Consider the following 20,000-nt stretch of genomic DNA (forward strand, 5'->3'; position numbering starts at 1 on the left):
ATAACCCTTTTAACCCTTCACGTCCTTCTCTTTTTAATCTACCCTCCTCTTCCTCCCACACTCGCACCCAGACGTGGAACCTCCTCTGGCATCACAGAGTAAAAAACATGCCAACTAGACCGTGTGTGTGTGTGTGTGTGTGTGTGTGTGTGTGTGAGAGAGAGAGAAAGGAGAGCAAGCGTGCATCACATTTTACAACATCAACACCGTTTAACATTTGTTCTTGCAGCAGCAGAAAGGGTCTGCATGTAAAAACACTGTGTGTGTGTGTGTGTGTGTGTGTGTGTGTGTGTGTGTGTGTGTGCGCGCGTGCTGAACTTGCTGATTCAGCAGAGATACCAGGTGTAATAAAAGTGAGACCCTTTTACAGAAGTCAGCCTCTAATGCACTGCAACACACACACAGACACACAGACACACACACACACACACACACACACACACACACACACACACACACACACACACACACACACACACACACACACACACACACACACACACACACACACACACACACACACACACACCTGATGCCAGAGAGTGGCTTAATCCTGACAGGTGCAGAGAAGGAAAACATTTAAGAGCTCATTACATCTCTAAAAACAGAAAATTGGACTTTAAGTGATTATTTTGGAATAAATAAACAGAAATGATTCTTTAGATTTCTCAAATTCCTTTAAGAGGTTCAAACAAGTGAGAGGAAATCAGTCAGACGATTTTTTGGCTTCAGGCAGGATTAAAGAGGACATATGATCCCCCCCCTCCACCTTTTCAAACAGTCTCCTCCTCCACCTTTTCAAACAGTCCCCCCCCTCCACCTTTTCAAACAGTCTCCTCCTCCACCTTTTCAAACAGTCCCCCTCGTCCACCTTTTCAAACAGTCCCCTCCTCCACCTTTTCAAACAGTCCCCTCCTCCACCTTTTCAAACAGTCCCCTCCTCCACCTTTTCAAACAGTCCCCCTCGTCCACCTTTTCAAACAGTCCCCTCCTCCACCTTTTCAAACAGTCCCCCTCCTCCACCTTTTCAAACAGTCCCCCTCCTCCACCTTTTCAAACAGTCCCCTCGTCCACCTTTTCAAAGAGTCCCCTCCTCCACCTTTTCAAACAGTCCCCCTCGTCCACCTTTTCAAACAGTCCCCTCCTCCACCTTTTCAAACAGTCCCCTCCTCCACCTTTTCAAACAGTCCCCTCCTCCACCTTTTCAAACAGTCCCCCTCGTCCACCTTTTCAAACAGTCCCCTCCTCCACCTTTTCAAACAGTCCCCCTCCTCCACCTTTTCAAACAGTCCCCCTCCTCCACCTTTTCAAACAGTCCCCTCGTCCACCTTTTCAAACAGTCCCCCTCCTCCACCTTTTCAAACAGTCCCCCTCCTCCACCTTTTCAAACAGTCCCCTCCTCCACCTTTTCAAACAGTCCCCTCGTCCACCTTTTCAAAGAGTCCCCTCCTCCACCTTTTCAAACAGTCCCCCTCCTCCACCTTTTCTAACAGTCCCCTCCTCCACCTTTTCAAACAGTCCCCCTCCTCCACCTTTTCTAACACTCCCCTCCTCCACCTTTTCAAACAGTCCCCCTCCTCCACCTTTTCAAACAGTCCCCCTCCTCCACCTTTTCTAACAGTCCCCTCCTCCACCTTTTCAAACAGTCCCCTCGTCCACCTTTTCAAAGAGTCCCCTCCTCCAACTTTTTAACCAGGGGAGGGGAGGGGATTTTTTTTTTACCAGAATCCCACTGTGACATCACAAGGAGAACACATTTGAAACAGAGCATTTTTCTCTGTGTTGTAAGACTTATGCAGACCACAAACAAAGGACTGGATGGTTTATTTCACATGTTGTGGGTCAGTAGACTCTCAGGTTACACAGATATATGTTCAGAAACACTGTACAAGTGGATTTAACAATTCATAAGGCCAGTATCTAATCTTTTTTGGCCACTAGGGGGCGGTAACACAAGCACCACACCGTCATTATATTACATAATAAAGTCGATAAAGGTTGAATTAAAAAGTTCCTGTTGCTAAAAATATTTTCAGTCTGTTTCGATGTGAATCTGGTTGGATTGCTGGTGGCATCACTTCCAGCTAATCTCTGCTGGGCGGGGGGGGGGGGGGATTTCTCTCCCCCTCTTCATGTCCATCATTTACATTTAAAAGTGTTTTTCTTATTTCACTGAATTCCCTGAGTCGCTGCTGAATGTGATCAGAGCCGGTGTGTGGGTGACCGAAGCTAAAGGTTCAATAACAAGCCGGTGGGGGGGTGGGGGGGCTGCATTCATACAGAATAGCAGGCTTCTTTTCATTGGCTGATGGAAGCTGAGATCAGACACCTCCACAGGATTTATCTCGACCGCCTGTACAGTAACACGGGGACGAGAACACACACATGGGATGACATGCTGATGCAGACGATGTGCTGCTATTCTTCTCAGATTACTTTTCACTGCAGCGCTGCTCGTCTGCAGTAAATCACGTTAGAGTGACTGAAAACATGACAGGAAGTGACAGCAGCGACAAAGACGATCTGTGCACAACATTATCAAAATAAAAGCAGTCATGAGTTCAGCTCCTCTGAGGTTGTTTTTTTGTGTTTTCTTCTGTCTTACTGCTAATTTCTACAAACTCTATGCCGCCATCGCTGCCACTCTACTCAGTGCTCATGTTTCCACAGCACACACCGCGCTCCATGCCACCAGCGCCATTACACTCTACTCCGTTTCAAATACGCTGCAGGTGTATTTTCGACAGAGCTCGCTGCAAGCAACGCATCAAACTGGACATCTGGTTAGCTGGCAGTGTAGGTACAAGCAGTGAACGTACACACTACATCCTGCAGTGAGTCCCTAGCAACCGCCTGCTCTACATAGCAACCGGTGTGTGTTCTTCTTAGCAACAGCGATCTATAAGGGACAGCAGACTGCTGCTTTGCTATAGGCCAAAGATTTATGGTTTTCTGCAGGTTTAAGTCGTTTTCAGAGTTTGATTTATGAAAAATGAACATTTAAAAAAAAGCATTTTATTTGATGTGGTAATCGTTCTTCAAAAAAGGAGTAAGCATCATTACATTTCGTTTAAAGTGAAGGTGCTACAGAATAGAACGACCCGGACCGGAAGTCAGACAAGGACACGCACAGAGCGTCCAGTGAATTTCAAAATAAAACACAACATACAGACTCCAGGAATCGTATTGTACGTATTTGATGAGGTGGATATTCTTCTGGAGTCGTTTTTCATCTTCTGAACGACCCGTTTAACACGATCTGATCCAAACCTGACTGGACCTTCAGATTTTAACTTTAAGTTATTTTTAGACCCTAACAGTTAAACACAAATAAGTCGGTGTTTCACGGCTCTCGGAGATAAAGCAGGAAGTGCTTCCTCGTTGTTTCTCACTGGAGCTCTGATCTGTTGCAGCGCTGAGGGGAACTCACCACAAACGACTGTGGAGGAGATCTGGAGGGCAGATCGAGGCTTTAAAAAAGACACACAAACACACGTTTCCCCGTGCTGACGGTGACGGTGGAGATCCAGCGTGTCACTGAAGACACTTGGGGGGGGGGGGTTGTGAGAGAAGAGAGGGAGGGAGATTAAAGGAAGGAGGAACATGAGGAGGAGAGGCGCATGGGAAACCCTGATAAGCTTATCAGAATGAGACGCCATCTGCCCTCCCGCTGTAACCGTATCTCCGCCTTCCTCGCCTGTTTTCTCGCTCTCCCTTCAAAGCCAGCAGCAGGAGCTTCCTGTGCTGGGCTGCCAAATGCCACCAGAGGGGAAGCCTCCACAGGGAGATAAGCTGCGACTCTGCACCCTGAGCTAATGCTAGCTAGCTCAATTTGACAACTCATTATCCCCAATCCGTCCATCCCCCCCACCCCGAAGAAGACCCAGCAGAATCCCACATCGCTGTCACAGCTCGTCCTCGCTGCTAGTTTCATGTTTCTGTGATCTCCCTCATGTGGCCCGCTGAATAGTTTGACATCACGCATTAAACGTCTGGAGGTCCGCCGGGAGGCTTGAAGCTTGATCCAAAGGCGACTGGACTCGGTTGATGAGTCGCCTTTTGATCAAGCTTATGTTAGCATGCGTTAGCTAGCAGTGTAGGTACAAGCAGTAAACGTACACACTAAATAAAAATCAAGTTTAGAAGTCAAGAACTACATTCCCAGAGGTCAGAGCCTCCTGTTTTACATAAGGCGTCGCATCTGATGGTCAAAGCCTGAACACAGCTGCTTTATTTCTGAGGTCAATGAATGGGTTAATTTAACATTAAAGTTAAGATCAGTAAGAACCAATCACACGATACAGTGTCAGCATTTTGAGAGAATAATAATAATGACAGCAAAAGAAAAATTGGAGTAGTCCTTTCAGTTTTTCATGAGCGTGTGTTGATGTAAAACAAGTACAGTAATTTAAAAAAAACACAAAAAAAATTGCTGAAAAATAAAAAGGAACCTGAATGAACGTTACTTTTTTATTAATCTTTCTAAAAAATATTTTATTTACAAATCAAACTGGTCACAATAAAAGTCCCAGGGTATTATGTTGTGGAGACGCTTTTATTTTGAAAGAGGAAATGTGGTGTTTGCAGCAACTTAACCCAATAACAAAATCTAAAGGTTGTTTAACATGTGTAGACATGCACAGTCAACTTCCTTTCCTGTGTTTATTAATAAGGACCTTTATTTTATTGTTTTCAGTTTCACAAAAAAAGAAACCTCAGTAAACTTCATGAGTCAGCAACATTTTGTGGAGTTTTATTGGGGACTGTTTAGCTGGTTGGATAGTTAGCTTCAGCAGCTAGCGACACATACAGGTTTAAGTAGTTTTCAGAGTTTGATTTATGGAAAATGAACATTTAAAAAAAAAAAAATTATCTGATGTGGTAATCAGTCGTCAAAAAAGGAGGAAGCATGATTATATTTGGTTTAAAGTGAAGGTCTCTGCTTTAAGTTGTATATCTTGTATCAGCGATCAACACGTCCTGCTTCATTGCAAAGTTAGACGACAGACTGAATCCCAGTAAAGTTCAGCAAACACAAAAAAAACTGCACCACAGCAGCACTGCGAGCTTCTGTGTGACAAGCAGCGGGGGATCACTTCCATTTATTTCTAACCTTTATCTGGTTTCACTTAAAGCCCCAGTCCTCTGAGGGGTTACAGATCAGCTCCACCGAGAACGCTGACATCGCAGGAGAGGAACAGTTTATTAAAAAAAAAAAAAAGACTTGTGAAAGGTCGATTTACTTTCCACATCAGCTGGGTCAGCGGACACCACGGGGACCGACTCTGAGCCACACCAAGAGCTACATCCTCTACATCCAACCTGAACACTGAACATCAGCCTCCAGGCACAGAACCAGAACCCTGACCCCTAACACCCACCTTACAACTAACAGATTCACAGTCATGGACATTCTCCACACGTCTTATTAAAAAAAATATGAGTTTGAAGGGATCCGGATCGCTTGGTTTAATAAGGTGGTCATAAAAACCTGTTTGAGGAGTCTTAAAAAAAGACTCTCTAGAGGGCTGAGGCTTTCTTCCCGTCTCTATCGATTGTTTCTCGTTTCTCATTTCAGCTGTGATGACACCTGCAGCTTCAACAGCCTGAGACAGGACGACTCTATCAACACCAGCTCCACAGACAGAGTCCTTCCTCTTCCTGTGTGTCTGTGTTTTATACTTCATATCGTCTCTTACATCCATGGATGCTTCGCTTAAGGTCTCCATGACCCGTCCACAGAGGGGACGTGAAGCCAGCTGGACCCACAATTTTTTGTTTTACAGATGTAGTTGTTTGATAATGTATGTAAAATAAACCCATTTTATTTACAGAACAAACTGGTCACAATAAAAGTCCCTGAGTATTATGTTGTGGAGACACTTTTATTTTGAAAGAGCCTTATTAGGAAATGTGGTGTTTGCAGCAACTTAACCCAATAACAAAACTTAAAGGTCACATATCCTCCTCCTCTTCTTCAGTGTAAGTAAGTCTCAGAGCTCCTCTTCAACATGTGTGTGAAGTTTCTTGTTCTAAATCCACTCTGATCCTGTATTTGATCATGTCTATAAACCCCTCTATTTCAGCCCTGCTCAGAACAGGCTGTTTCTGTGTCTGTACCTTTAAATATGTAAATGAGCTGTGTCTGACCACGCCCCCTCTCTGGAAGGGCTTGGGTGTACTCGGTCTTTCTCGCTCCATGTCCTATTGTTTACGGTGAGAAGGCAGACTCAGAGGGCAGAACAAACACCTAGCTGTGGGAGTGTCACCCACCCGGGGGAGGGGCTACTGCCCTTTGTGATGTCATGAAGGGAAAATCTCCAAACGGCCTGTTTGAGCACATATTTTCTGAAAAGTGGAGCAGGGAAAAGACGGAGAGGATGGACTTTTCTCATCATTGGGGGGTTTGTAGACAGACTAGGGACACATGTTAGAGTTAGAGGAACATGGAGAAGAGGATTTTATTTAATATGTGACCTTTGAAAACCACACAGATTCAGTCACAACATACTGAGAAGACAAAACATAGTGAATAGTCAGTACTCAAATACCGCGGTATGATACCATTACGGCAAAAAAAAATTTCTTCATCATAGACACACACAGAATAGAAAACATGTAAATAATAATAAAACAGCCAAGAGATGAAAAAAGTCGATATGAGTCATGTATGTGTGTGTATGTGTGTGTGTGTGTGTGTGTGTGTGTGTGTGTGTGTGTGTGTGTGTGTGTGTGTGTGAGGCAGTAAAGTGCTCATTAACCAAATTACTTTCACTGAACACTAAAGCACACACATCATGTTTTATGAGACGTGTGTTTGTGTTTGTTCATGATACCAGGTAGGGTCTGGAAAATGGATAATTCATTAATAGCAGGCATCAATCACACACACACACACACACACACACACACACACACACACACACACACACACACACACACACACACACACACACACACACACACACACACACACACACACACACACACACACACACACACACACACACACACACACACACACACACACACACACACACACACACACACACACACACACACACACACACACACACACACACACACACACACACACACACACACACACACACACACACACCAAAGCCACGTCGACTCCTCCCTCAGATAATCATCAGCAAAAGACGACCATTACCAAAATAAACCCTCCAGCTGCTCCGATCTGTCCTCTTTGTTGAAACACCAAAAGCCAGCAAACGTTTCCCACAGCGAGTTTATAAAGTCGAGAAGACGAAGACGATTGGTTAGTGCACGAGCCCTGTGTACCTCTGCCGATATCTCACTCGTAGTAAAAGTGTGAATGATGAAAGTCAGATTTGAAATTTTGTTTGGGAAGTTTAAAACCTGAAGAAGCAGAGTCCGGTTTTTTGGAGAAAAATTGCGTTATTTTCTCTCCTGAAAATGGAGCTGTATGTTGATCACCTACAATAAACCTGTGTGGTAAAAGTAACTCGACCCTCGATCATTCTACAATATTTAGAAGTTTTGTACCTCCTTATACTGAGAGTATACTTTACTTGATGTTTATATTCAACCCTGCTTTTATTTTGAAATAAAGTGAGTGTGACACCTTTTCTAAAATCTGAAAGGAGAAGTGTTTTTAAAAGAGAAATGTTCCCTGTTGTAAACAAGTATCTCTCTCAAACCGCTCCTCTTCCTGGAATGAATCGTAGTTCGATCAGCCCTCCCTCTTCTTCCTGCTCTCAAACACAGCCTGCTGCACTCTGTCCTCATACTTCATGGTTCCCTCCCCTTTAGATCTACAGTTTGAGGATGGGTGTAACCAACAACACCTGTACAGTCACATGCACAGACACATGCTTTGTGGATCAGAGGTGAAACTTGTTTTCAGTTATGAGGAAGTGAATCTCAGACAGTCGTTGTTACCGAGAGGAGAAATGGCGCAGAAAGGAGTTCAGCTGGACCGGGAAACCTTCTCTTGTTCGATCTGTCTGGATCTCCTGAAGGATCCGGTGACTCTTACCTGTGGACACAGTTACTGTATGAAGTGTATTAAAAGCCACTGGGATACAGAGGATGAGAAGACAGTCTACAGCTGCCCTCAGTGTAGACAGACCTTCACAGCGAGGCCTGACCTGAGGAAAAACACCATGTTGGCAGATTTAGTGGAGGAGCTGAAGAAGACTGGACTCCAAGCTGCTCCTGCTGATCACTGCTATGCTGGATCTGAAGATGTGGCCTGTGATGTCTGCACCGGGAGAAAACTGAAAGCCTGTAAGTCCTGTCTGAAATGTCTGGCTTCTTACTGTGAGAAACACCTCCAGCCTCATTATGAACTACCTGTCTTTAAGAAACACAAGCTGGTGGAGCCCTCCAAGAAGCTCCAGGAGAACGTCTGCTCTCGTCATGATGAGGTGATGAAGATGTTCTGTCGTACTGATCAGCAGTCTATCTGTTATCTCTGCTCTGTGGATGAACACAAAGGTCATGACACAGTCTCAGCTGCAGCAGAAAGGAGCGAGAAGCAGAGAGAGCTGGAGGTGAGTCGACAAAACATCCAGCAGAGAATCCAGGACAGAGAGAAAGATGTGAAGCTGCTCCAACAGGAGGTGGAGGCTATCAATGGCTCCGCTGATAAAACAGTGGGGAACAGTGAGAAGATGTTCACTGAGCTGATCCATCTCATGGAGAAAAGACGCTCCGATGTGAAGCAGCAGGTCAGATCCCAGCAGCAAACTGAAGTGAGTCGAGTCAGAGAGCTTCAGGAGAAGCTGGAGCAGGAGATCACTGAGCTGAAGAGGAGAGACGCTGAGATGAAGAAGCTGTCACACACACAGGACCACAACCAGTTTCTACACGACTACCCCTCACTGTCACCACTCAGTGAATCTACACACTCATCCAGCATCAAGATCCGTCCTCTGAGGTACTTTGAGGACGTGACAGCGGCTGTGTCAGAAGTCAGAGATAAACTACAGGACGTCCTGAGAGAGAAATGGACAAACATCTCACAGACAGTGACTGAAGTGGATGTTTTACTGCCAGGACCAGAACCCAAGACCAGAGCTGAGTTCTTAAAATATTCATGTGACATCACACTGGATCCAAACACAGCACACACACATCTGTTATTATCTGATGGGAACAGAAAAGTAACACGCACGAGTCAGACCAATCCTTATTCTAGTCACCCAGACAGATTCACTGGTTGGTATCAGGTCCTGAGTAAAGAGAGTCTGAGTGGACGTTGTTACTGGGAGATAGAGAAGAGAGGAATAGTTTATGTAGCAGTCACATACAAGAATATCAGCAGAGCAGGGGGATTGAATGAGTGTATATTTGGATTTAATGACAAATCTTGGAGGTTAGATTGTAACAACAACAGTTATAACTTTTATTACAACAATGTCAGCACTCCTGTCTCAGGTCCTCAGTCCTCCAGAGTAGGAGTGTACCTGGATCACAGAGCAGGTATTCTGTCCTTCTACAGCATCTCTGAAACCATGACTCTCCTCCACAGAGTCCAGACCACATTCACTCAGCCTCTACATGCTGGACTCAGGTTTTACTTCTATGATGGAGCCTCTGCTGAGTTGTGTAAACTGAAATAGACAGAAGTCATTAACGAGACAGATGTTTAACTTGCTGTGTTTTAAATCTTCAACTTGATTTTTATCCACGCTCGTTGCTGAGATCTGATCGTGGTCACCTGTCAATCAAACTTTATGGGCGGTACTTTGACCTCTTCTCGTCTGTTCTGTAAATGTTTGAGTGTCTTTAAGTGACACTCCTTCCTGTGTCTGTTTAGCCGTGGACTCTTTCACTGCTCAGGATGACTTTTGTTCACCTGAACTGACATTTCTCTGAGTGATAAATATCAACTTCTCTCCTCTCTCCATGTTTGATTATTTGTTTTCATACATTTATATTTTCTGTTGTTTCTGTTCTGATTCAGGAGTCTGAAGAGAGAGAGAGAGAGAGCAGCAAACTTTTCTTTCATGCTGATTTTCTCTTCTCACCACTTTGTACATTTGTAGAAAATCTATAAAATCACACTTAAAGAAATGAGTTAGTCAGAATAAATGTTGTTGTTCATATTCAAAGTGATGTAAAAATGTCCTCTGAGGTGTTTTAAAAATGTAATCCTCCTGATTAAATCAATAAGGAGATAAATCATTGTTTTCTGTGAGTGGAGATTCTGATCAAACAAAGTGATTGTGTGGATGAAGTGAATGTGTTCATGAAATGATTGAACACACTTTACTGATTTGATGTGTGAACAAACTGAAGTTTGACATCCTGAATAAACTCACATGAACTAAATGTTTTCTTCTGGTCTTCATTGTAAACTATGGAAGCCCATTTCCACCAGTTGAAAAAATTCTCAATGAAAACTTGGCTTCGTTGAGAATTTTTCTTTTTGGCCATATTAAGTCGAAATTATGAGGTTAAAAGTCAAAACATTTAAAGGGGACATATTATAAAAAAATCCACTTGTACAGTGTTTCTGAACATATATTTGGGTAACCTGAGTGTCTACTGACCATAGACTGTAAAAATAATGGACAGGACAAGCTCCCCGGTCTAGGTCAAAAGACGTTTCACACGCCCCCTTTCTGTGACACGCTGAGAGCCTGAAGCAGAACGCCTGAAGCAGAACGCCTGAAGCAGAACGCCTGAAGCAGAACGCCTGAAGCAGAACGCCTGAAGCAGAACGCCTGAAGCAGAACGCCTGAAGCAGAACGCCTGAAGCAGAACGCCTGAAGCAGAACGCCTGAAGCAGAACGCCTGAAGCAGAACGCCTGAAGCAGAACGCCTGAGTTAACAGACAAAGTTCATAATCAGCTCATGCTATCAGATATCTTTATCTGGGGCTTCTGGCTTTCTTAAAGAAAGCCTGGATATGTTGAACTTGCTTCAGATACAACAAATGACCCAATTTACTGAGCAATAACCTAAACAGCCAAATACCGCCACCTAGTGTCTAAAGTGAGTTTTGTCTAAACTAAATGTGTTCATGTGTTTGCACTTCAGAAATAAAAGTTTCCATGGCTAACACAAACCAGTATAAACCGGTTCTTCTCATCGGTCTGTCCCTGTCCATAGGCTCACTGACTTGAAGAGAGAGGACACTTGGCTTCCATGTACGAGACACACAAGAATCACTCTATCAGGTAAAGAGCTGTCTCACTTTAAAGTGATATAAGAAGGTGGAGTATTACAGAATCATACTAAGTAATCCACAGTCCGTCTAACACTGAGTTAATATAAACTCTATGTATATTAAATTATACAAGCTTCTCATTTCTGCCTGTCAGGTTGATTCTGCTGTTTCAGTTTTCACCTGTTAGCTCACATCCCTGGCTACTAAGTCATAGGCAAAAGTTAATTATTGTAACCCTGTTTATGTCGTGGTTATATGAGAATATTTAACATTAGTTTAATTTATCAGGCTGGCCCATGTGATAACAGTTTAAAATAATCTTCAATAGAAAGTGGCAGGAACACTTGTCTTAAAACATAAATTCATAAAGATGATCATATTATTGGATTCATCATGTCTTATTATATATTTTGTTTTTCCTCTTAAATAGTTCTCCTGTCTTCAAAACAAACTTTAGAAGCTGAAGTTTAGCAGAACCTGAGGACAGATCTGATTTCAGGTCTGAAGCATAAACATCACAGTAAAATTCATTATACTTTACATTTAACTCCATGATTGTTTTTCTCTATTACAGAAGATGCCCTCAGATTCAGATCCATCAACAACCCCTGACAACATGGAGGACTCGTCCCGAGTGTTTCCTGTCCTCTCTCCATGGAGTTCTTCTCTTCAGTCATTAACTCTTGAAAACAGCAGCACAACATGCCAGACTGTTTGACAAGTCTGTGATTGAATAAATTGAAATGGAATCTCATGTGTATCTTGTTATGCTTATTGGCTTTAAATGTTTAATGTTAAATAAGTTTGAAGGCCATTTATCTCAGACGAGACCGGCTGTGACAAGCTGATCTCGTCTGTTAGCTTTGCTGTTGTGTTAGCTGTTGTTGGTCAAGAAGAAATTAATGTCAGTTCAAGGCCTTTTCAAATGTGAGCTATAAACTTAACTGCTAAATTATTTTATTGTGACCAACACTTTGTAGTGCTCCAGCTAATCAGAGACAGTCAATTCAGATTTAAAAAAAGTTTATTTAAACATTTTATGAAAAAATAACTTCAATAAACAACCCCTGGCTTCATGAACCATGTGGAAAATAAGTAAGGGAGACCATCAGGTCGAACTGCTGGGACATAGGAGAAAGTATAAAAAATAATTTAACAAAGAAATCCAAACAAAAATCAAATAAAATATAAAGATCCTGGATGATTGTTTGACTGTTAAAAGATGATGGAAAAGCAAATCCAACACAACCCTCCAGCATCTGGCATTTCAAACACAGGGCAACATCATGGAAAGAAAAATAAATTGAATATTGACCAGGATCTCTGTGTTTTATCTGAGGATGTCTATGGTAGCCTTCTCACTGTAACAAAGCTCCAGACTCTGTCCACCTTCTCACTGTTCACTGTAACAAAGCTCCAGACTCTGTCCACCTTCTTACTGTTCACTGTTACAAAGCTCCAGACTCTGTCCACCTTCTCACTGTTCACTGTAACAAAGCTCCAGACTCTGTCCACCTTCTCACTGTTCACTGTAACAAAGCTCCAGACTCTGTCCACCTTCTCACTGTTCACTGTAACAAAGCTCCAGACTCTGTCCACCTTCTTACTGTTCACTGTCACAAAGCTCCAGACTCTGTCCACCTTCTCACTGTTCACTGTAACAAAGCTCCAGACTCTGTCCACCTTCTCACTGTTCACTGTAACAAAGCTCCAGACTCTGTCCACCTTCTCACTGTTCACTGTTACAAAGCTCCAGACTCTGTCCACCTTCTCACTGTTCACTGTTACAAAGCTCCAGACTCTGTCCACCTTCTCACTGTTCACTGTAACAAAGCTCCAGACTCTGTCCAACTTCTCACTGTTCACTGTAACAAAGCTCCAGACTCTGTCCACCTTCTCACTGTTCACTGTAACAAAGTTCCAGACTCTGTCCACCTTCTCACTGTTCACTGTTCACTGTAACAAAGCTCCAGACTCTGTCCACCTTCTCACTGTTCACTGTTCACTGTAACAAAGCTCCAGACTCTGTCCAACTTCTCACTGTTCACTGTAACAAAGCTCCAGACTCTGTCCACCTTCTCACTGTTCACTGTTACAAAGCTCCAGACTCTGTCCACCTTCTCACTGTTCACTGTTACAAAGCTCCAGACTCTGTCCAACTTCTCACTGTTCACTGTAACAAAGCTCCAGACTCTGTCCAACTTCTCACTGTTCACTGTAACAAAGCTCCAGACTCTGTCCACCTTCTCACTGTTCACTGTAACAAAGTTCCAGACTCTGTCCACCTTCTCACTGTTCACTGTTCACTGTAACAAAGCTCCAGACTCTGTCCACCTTCTTACTGTTCACTGTAACAAAGCTCCAGACTCTGTCCACCTTCTCACTGTTCACTGTAACAAAGCTCCAGACTCTGTCCACCTTCTCACTGTTCACTGTCACAAAGCTCCAGACTCTGTCCACCTTCTCACTGTTCACTGTAACAAAGCTCCAGACTCTGTCCACCTTCTCACTGTTCACTGTAACAAAGCTCCAGACTCTGTCCACCTTCTTACTGTTCACTGTAACAAAGCTCCAGACTCTGTCCACCTTCTCACTGTTCACTGTAACAAAGCTCCAGACTCTGTCCACCTTCTTACTGTTCACTGTCACAAAGCTCCAGACTCTGTCCACCTTCTCACTGTTACAAAGCTCCAGACTCTGTCCACCTTCTCACTGTCACAAAGCTCCAGACTCTGTCCACCTTCTCACTGTAACAAAGCTCCAGACTCTGTCCACCTTCTCACTGTCACAAAGCTCCAGACTCTGTCCACCTTCTCACTGTTACAAAGCTCCAGACTCTGTCCACCTTCTCACTGTCACAAAGCTCCAGACTCTGTCCACCTTCTCACTGTTCACTGTAACAAAGCTCCAGACTCTGTCCACCTTCTCACTGTTCACTGTAACAAAGCTCCAGACTCTGTCCACCTTCTCACTGTTCACTGTAACAAAGCTCCAGACTCTGTCCACCTTCTCACTGTTCACTGTTCACTGTCACAAAGCTCCAGACTCTGTCCACCTTCTCACTGTTCACTGTTCACTGTCACAAAGCTCCAGACTCTGTCCACCTTCTCACTGTTCACTGTCAAAAAGCTCCAGACTCTGTCCACCTTCTCACTGTTCACTGTCACAAAGCTCCAGACTCTGTCCACCTTCTCACTGTTCACTGTTCACTGTAACAAAGCTCCAGACTCTGTCCACCTTCTCACTGTTCACTGTAACAAAGCTCCAGACTCTGTCCACCTTCTCACTGTTCACTGTAACAAAGCTCCAGACTCTGTCCACCTTCTCACTGTTCACTGTTCACTGTAACAAAGCTCCAGACTCTGTCCACCTTCTCACTGTTCACTGTAACAAAGCTCCAGACTCTGTCCACCTTCTCACTGTTCACTGTAACAAAGCTCCAGACTCTGTCCACCTTCTCACTGTTCACTGTAACAAAGCTCCAGACTCTGTCCACCTTCTCACTGTTCACTGTAACAAAGCTCCAGACTCTGTCCACCTTCTCACTGTTCACTGTCACAAAGCTCCAGACTCTGTCCACCTTCTCACTGTTCACTGTCACAAAGCTCCAGACTCTGTCCACCTTCTCACTGTTCACTGTTCACTGTAACAAAGCTCCAGACTCTGTCCACCTTCTCACTGTTCACTGTAACAAAGCTCCAGACTCTGTCCACCTTCTCACTGTTCACTGTAACAAAGCTCCAGACTCTGTCCACCTTCTCACTGTTCACTGTTCACTGTAACAAAGCTCCAGACTCTGTCCACCTTCTCACTGTTCACTGTAACAAAGCTCCAGACTCTGTCCACCTTCTCACTGTTCACTGTAACAAAGCTCCAGACTCTGTCCACCTTCTCACTGTTCACTGTAACAAAGCTCCAGACTCTGTCCACCTTCTCACTGTTCACTGTAACAAAGCTCCAGACTCTGTCCACCTTCTCACTGTTCACTGTAACAAAGGTCCAGACTCTGTCCACCTTCTTACTGTTCACTGTTCACTGTCACAAAGCTCCAGACTCTGTCCACCTTCTCACTGTTCACTGTAACAAAGCTCCAGACTCTGTCCACCTTCTCATTGTTCACTGTCACAAAGCTCCAGACTCTGTCCACCTTCTCACTGTTCACTGTCACAAAGCTCCAGACTCTGTCCACCTTCTCATTGTTCACTGTCACAAAGCTCCAGACTCTGTCCACCTTCTCACTGTTCACTGTCACAAAGCTCCAGACTCTGTCCACCTTCTCACTGTTCACTGTCACAAAGCTCCAGACTCTGTCCACCTTCTCACTGTTCACTGTAACAAAGCTCCAGACTCTGTCCACCTTCTCACTGTTCACTGTCACAAAGCTCCAGACTCTGTCCACCTTCTTACTGTTCACTGTAACAAAGCTCCAGACTCTGTCCACCTTCTCACTGTTCACTGTCACAAAGCTCCAGACTCTGTCCACCTTCTTACTGTTCACTGTAACAAAGCTCCAGACTCTGTCCACCTTCTTACTGTTCACTGTTACAAAGCTCCAGACTCTGTCCACCTTCTCACTGTTCACTGTCACAAAGCTCCAGACTCTGTCCACCTTCTCACTGTTCACTGTCACAAAGCTCCAGACTCTGTCCACCTTCTCACTGTTCACTGTAACAAAGCTCCAGACTCTGTCCACCTTCTCACTGTTCACTGTAACAAAGCTCCAGACTCTGTCCACCTTCTCACTGTTCACTGTAACAAAGCTCCAGACTCTGTCCACCTTCTCACTGTTCACTGTAACAAAGCTCCACACTCTGTCCACCTTCTCACTGTTCACTGTAACAAAGCTCCAGACTCTGTCCACCTTCTCACTGTTCACTGTAACAAAGCTCCAGACTCTGTCCACCTTCTCACTGTTCACTGTCACAAAGCTCCAGACTCTGTCCACCTTCTCACTGTTCACTGTCACAAAGCTCCAGACTCTGTCCACCTTCTCACTGTTCACTGTAACAAAGCTCCAGACTCTGTCCACCTTCTCACTGTTCACTGTCACAAAGCTCCAGACTCTGTCCACCTTCTCACTGTTCACTGTAACAAAGCTCCAGACTCTGTCCACCTTCTCACTGTTCACTGTAACAAAGCTCCAGACTCTGTCCACCTTCTTACTGTTCACTGTCACAAAGCTCCAGACTCTGTCCACCTTCTCACTGTTCACTGTTCACTGTAACAAAGCTCCAGACTCTGTCCACCTTCTCACTGTTCACTGTCATAAAGCTCCAGACTCTGTCCACCTTCTCACTGTTCACTGTAACAAAGCTCCAGACTCTGTCCACCTTCTCACTGTTCACTGTCACAAAGCTCCAGACTCTGTCCACCTTCTCACTGTTCACTGTCACAAAGCTCCAGACTCTGTCCACCTTCTTCAGTTGTGCAGACGTTGATCAGCTCCTCTGGGTGATGGCAGAGAGGACTCTTCATCTGGGAGAGCTGCTGGTGTAAGGTCATTTCTACCACAGTGGATGAGCAGGGCATCTGGCACAGGTGAAAGAAGGAGGAGGTTCCTTCAAACTATGTGACCCCAGCCTGACCTCTGTAACAGGTGTGCAGACAAAGGTTGAAATTAGTCATTTTTAGGTTCTGTTGATTGTAAAAAGGAAAAGAAAACATCACCTTTCTATTTAACATTTAGCTGGTGTATAACTCAGTGTGATTTTTATTTTAGAAGACTGTATTGTTAACAATAACTTGTTTTTACAATCCTCTTATGAAACTTAAATAAAGATCACAGGATATATAACTTTTAACAGATGATTTTAACTTACACTTCACCTCTGGAAGATGTCAGACCAGCTGCTTTTATCTCTTCTTTGTCTAAATGAAGACACAAAAAACAATTGATTTACTGTTCACTTAAATATATTAGAAAAGCAGACATGAATCACATTACAGACTATCAGTTTCTAACAGAATACAACATATCTTACCACCTGTAGCCTACGGTCTGTGATGCTAACCTAGCTTAAATATAGAACGATTTCGTTAAAAACAGAGGACCCAGCAGCCCACGTATTTTCAATAATGATCAAAATAGCGGGATTTTTTGAAACAGTGTGTTTAAATATTAGACTTTGAATACGGTGGTTTGTTGTACTTACACATTTCTTCATCGTAGACCGGCGGAGCGCTTTCGGCGTAGCTGGGCTGCGTAAGTCATCAGGGCAGTACGCTAAATGGGCGGGGCGTGTTACCAGGGCTCCTGCCCCCGGACACTACTGCGCAGACTCTGGCTCCAAATGACGTCAAAATCGCAAGATGGAAGCGCCCGTAAGCGGCGTATTTTGGCTTCAAGAACGTTGAGTGGGAACAGCTACAGTGCGCGCCCACTGGTCACCTCCGCTCACTTCCTGTCAGCACCTCCGCTCCCCAAAACAACCGCTTTACGCCCAGCCACCATCATCGGACCCGAGATGTACGACAGTATTTAACAAATAAACACCAGTAAACTCAAAGTAAACCCAGAGGAAGAGACCCAGTGTGTGTCTGTCTCTGAGTTCATGGCGGTCGTTTCGGTGACCTGTTGATCAGATGAGAACACGGAGATAAACCGAACATGTTCAGTCTGATCGTTTCATTACGGACGTCATGTGCTCGCTCTCTAAACCATTTAGCAGAGCTCCAGAGCTTCACTGCAGCACTTATCTGATCTCCTCCTCTGAAACAAACCAACAGACAACACTTCACCTTCAGACTCGGCCGTTCAGTTACCTCAGATAAATCCTCGTTAACGGGTTTTATTGACCAGACGTCCCGTGTTCTCAGGAGTGTGTTAGCAGACTGACTCTGCGTCCAAGTTTGAATATTTTGAAAAAAAAAACAATGCGAGTAAAAAACAAGGATAAATTATTTGAGACCAATTAAATAATCATCATTAAAATGTATTTGGAGAAGTTTGTAACAGCCAGAATGTCATTGCAGTACCAAAAAGCGCCACAAGGGGTCAGTCTCCTGTTATGTTTGTGAGAGAGAAAGTCGTTTCTAAACTTTTCTACTCTTCTGACTACTCAAAAGTGCTTTTTCACCGCAGGTCAGACCTACACATTCACACACTGAGGTTAAGTGTCTTACCAAAGGACACGTCGTACATAGAGTAGAATAGAATAGAATTACTTTATGATAGGAAATTGTGGTGTTACAGCAAATAAAACAATATAAGAATAGATACATAAATAAGCACTTAAAATATAAAAAATTAGAATAAGAAGAGATTTATACATCAAGGATTTAACTTAACATTCCTACTGGTTTAAAAAAAATGAAAAATGAAATACAACATTTATTCAGGCTTGTCAACTGAATGTAAAAGTACATGTGGCTGCAGGTGCTGGGGATCGAACCCCCGACCTTCCAGCTGAGAGACGACCCACTCTACCAACTGAGCCACAGCCGCCCCTTAAAATAACGATTGTGTGGAAAACTCCGGTCAACTATCTGATGCTAACCAGCTATCACGAGCCTTCTGCTAACTGCTGATGACGGATGGATGGATGGATAAAGAGATGGATGGATGAAAGGATGTATGGATGGATGGATGATGGATGAAAGGATGGATGGATGATGGATGATGGATGAAAGGATGGATGGATGGATGGATGGACTGAAGGATAGATGGATGTATAGATGGATGATGGATGAATGGATGGATTGAAGGATGGATGGATGGATGGATGGATGGATGATGGATGGATGGACTGAAGGATAGATGTATGTATAGATGGATGGACTGAAGGATGGATGGATGGATGGATGGATGTATAGATGGATGATGGATGGATGGATGGACTGAAGGATGGATGGATGTATAGATGGATGAATGGATGTATAGATGGATGAATGGATGATGGATGGATGGATGGATGGACTGAAGGATGGATGGATGTATAGATGGATGATGGATGAATGGATGGATTGAAGGATGGATGGATGGATGTATAGATGGATGATGGATGGATGGATGGATGTATAGATGGATGATGGATGGATGGATGGACTGAAGGATGGATGGATGTATAGATGGATGAATGGATGACGGATGATGGATGGATGGATGATGGATGGACTGAAGGATGGATGGATGTATAGATGGATGATGGATGGATGGATGGACTGAAGGATGGATGGATGTATAGATGGATGAATGGATGATGGATGGATGATGGATGAATGGATGGATGGATGTGTAGATGGATGGATGGATGGATTGATGATGGATGGATGGATGGATGGATGGACTGAAGGATAGATGGATGTATAGATGGATGATGGATGAATGGATGGATTGAAGGATGGATGGATGGATGGATGGATGATGGATGGATGGACTGAAGGATAGATGGATGTATAGATGGATGGACTGAAGGATGGATGGATGGACTGAAGGATGGATGGATGTATAGATGGATGAATGGATGATGGATGGACTGAAGGATGGATGGATGGATGGATGGGCTATCCCGAGCCTTCTGCTAACTGCTAACTGCTGCTAGCTTCTCCACCTGAGTTTTTAATGGAACTACAAATTATCTGATGTTTTTTTCCAAGTATTATAAAAGGTGTAAAACGTGAAGTCTCCAAACACACAGCTCAAATATGAATCCGTTCCTCTTTGTCTTGATGTGGATATGAAAATGAAATCTTACAGGTCACACTGTTGAACCCTCAGTAACCCGCTGGGCCACAGGAGCTTAACCTCCTCCTGCTTCTACAATCTCATCTCAGATTTACGCTCGAGCTCGCAAACCAATTAAGAGAAAGTCATTAGCCAACTTGTTAAAGCGGAATT

General features: G+C 43.9%; 2 protein-coding genes and 1 long non-coding RNA gene across 5 annotated transcripts in view; 1 reads left to right on the forward strand and 2 right to left on the reverse strand.

Annotated features, from left to right (window-relative positions):
* pex7 (peroxisomal biogenesis factor 7) overlaps window positions 1–20,000 on the reverse strand; it is a 65,518-nt gene that overhangs the window by 40,143 nt on the left and 5,375 nt on the right. The window lies entirely within an intron of this gene.
* On the forward strand, window positions 7,852–10,323 carry LOC132985442 (tripartite motif-containing protein 16-like). Its single transcript, XM_061052821.1, has one exon. It carries the CDS (start codon window positions 7,857–7,859, stop codon window positions 9,609–9,611), a length of 1,755 nt encoding a protein of 584 aa, XP_060908804.1. The 5' UTR covers window positions 7,852–7,856; the 3' UTR covers window positions 9,612–10,323.
* On the reverse strand, window positions 12,177–18,746 carry LOC132985492 (uncharacterized). The gene is made up of 4 exons (XR_009675050.1): window positions 17,317–18,746; window positions 16,984–17,032; window positions 16,537–16,751; window positions 12,177–12,518 (listed from the first exon to the last, which is right to left on the reverse strand). It is a non-coding gene; the product is annotated as an uncharacterized LOC132985492 (long non-coding RNA).

The sequence above is a fragment of the Labrus mixtus genome, chromosome 12 (assembly GCF_963584025.1).
Source record: "Labrus mixtus chromosome 12, fLabMix1.1, whole genome shotgun sequence".
NCBI classification, from domain to species: Eukaryota; Metazoa; Chordata; class Actinopteri; order Labriformes; family Labridae; genus Labrus; species Labrus mixtus.

Excerpts from the sequence above, each read along its gene's own strand:
- LOC132985442 (XM_061052821.1), top strand. The coding sequence starts at position 7,857 with ATGCTTTGTGGATCAGAGGTGAAACTTGTTTTCAGTTATGAGGAAGTG.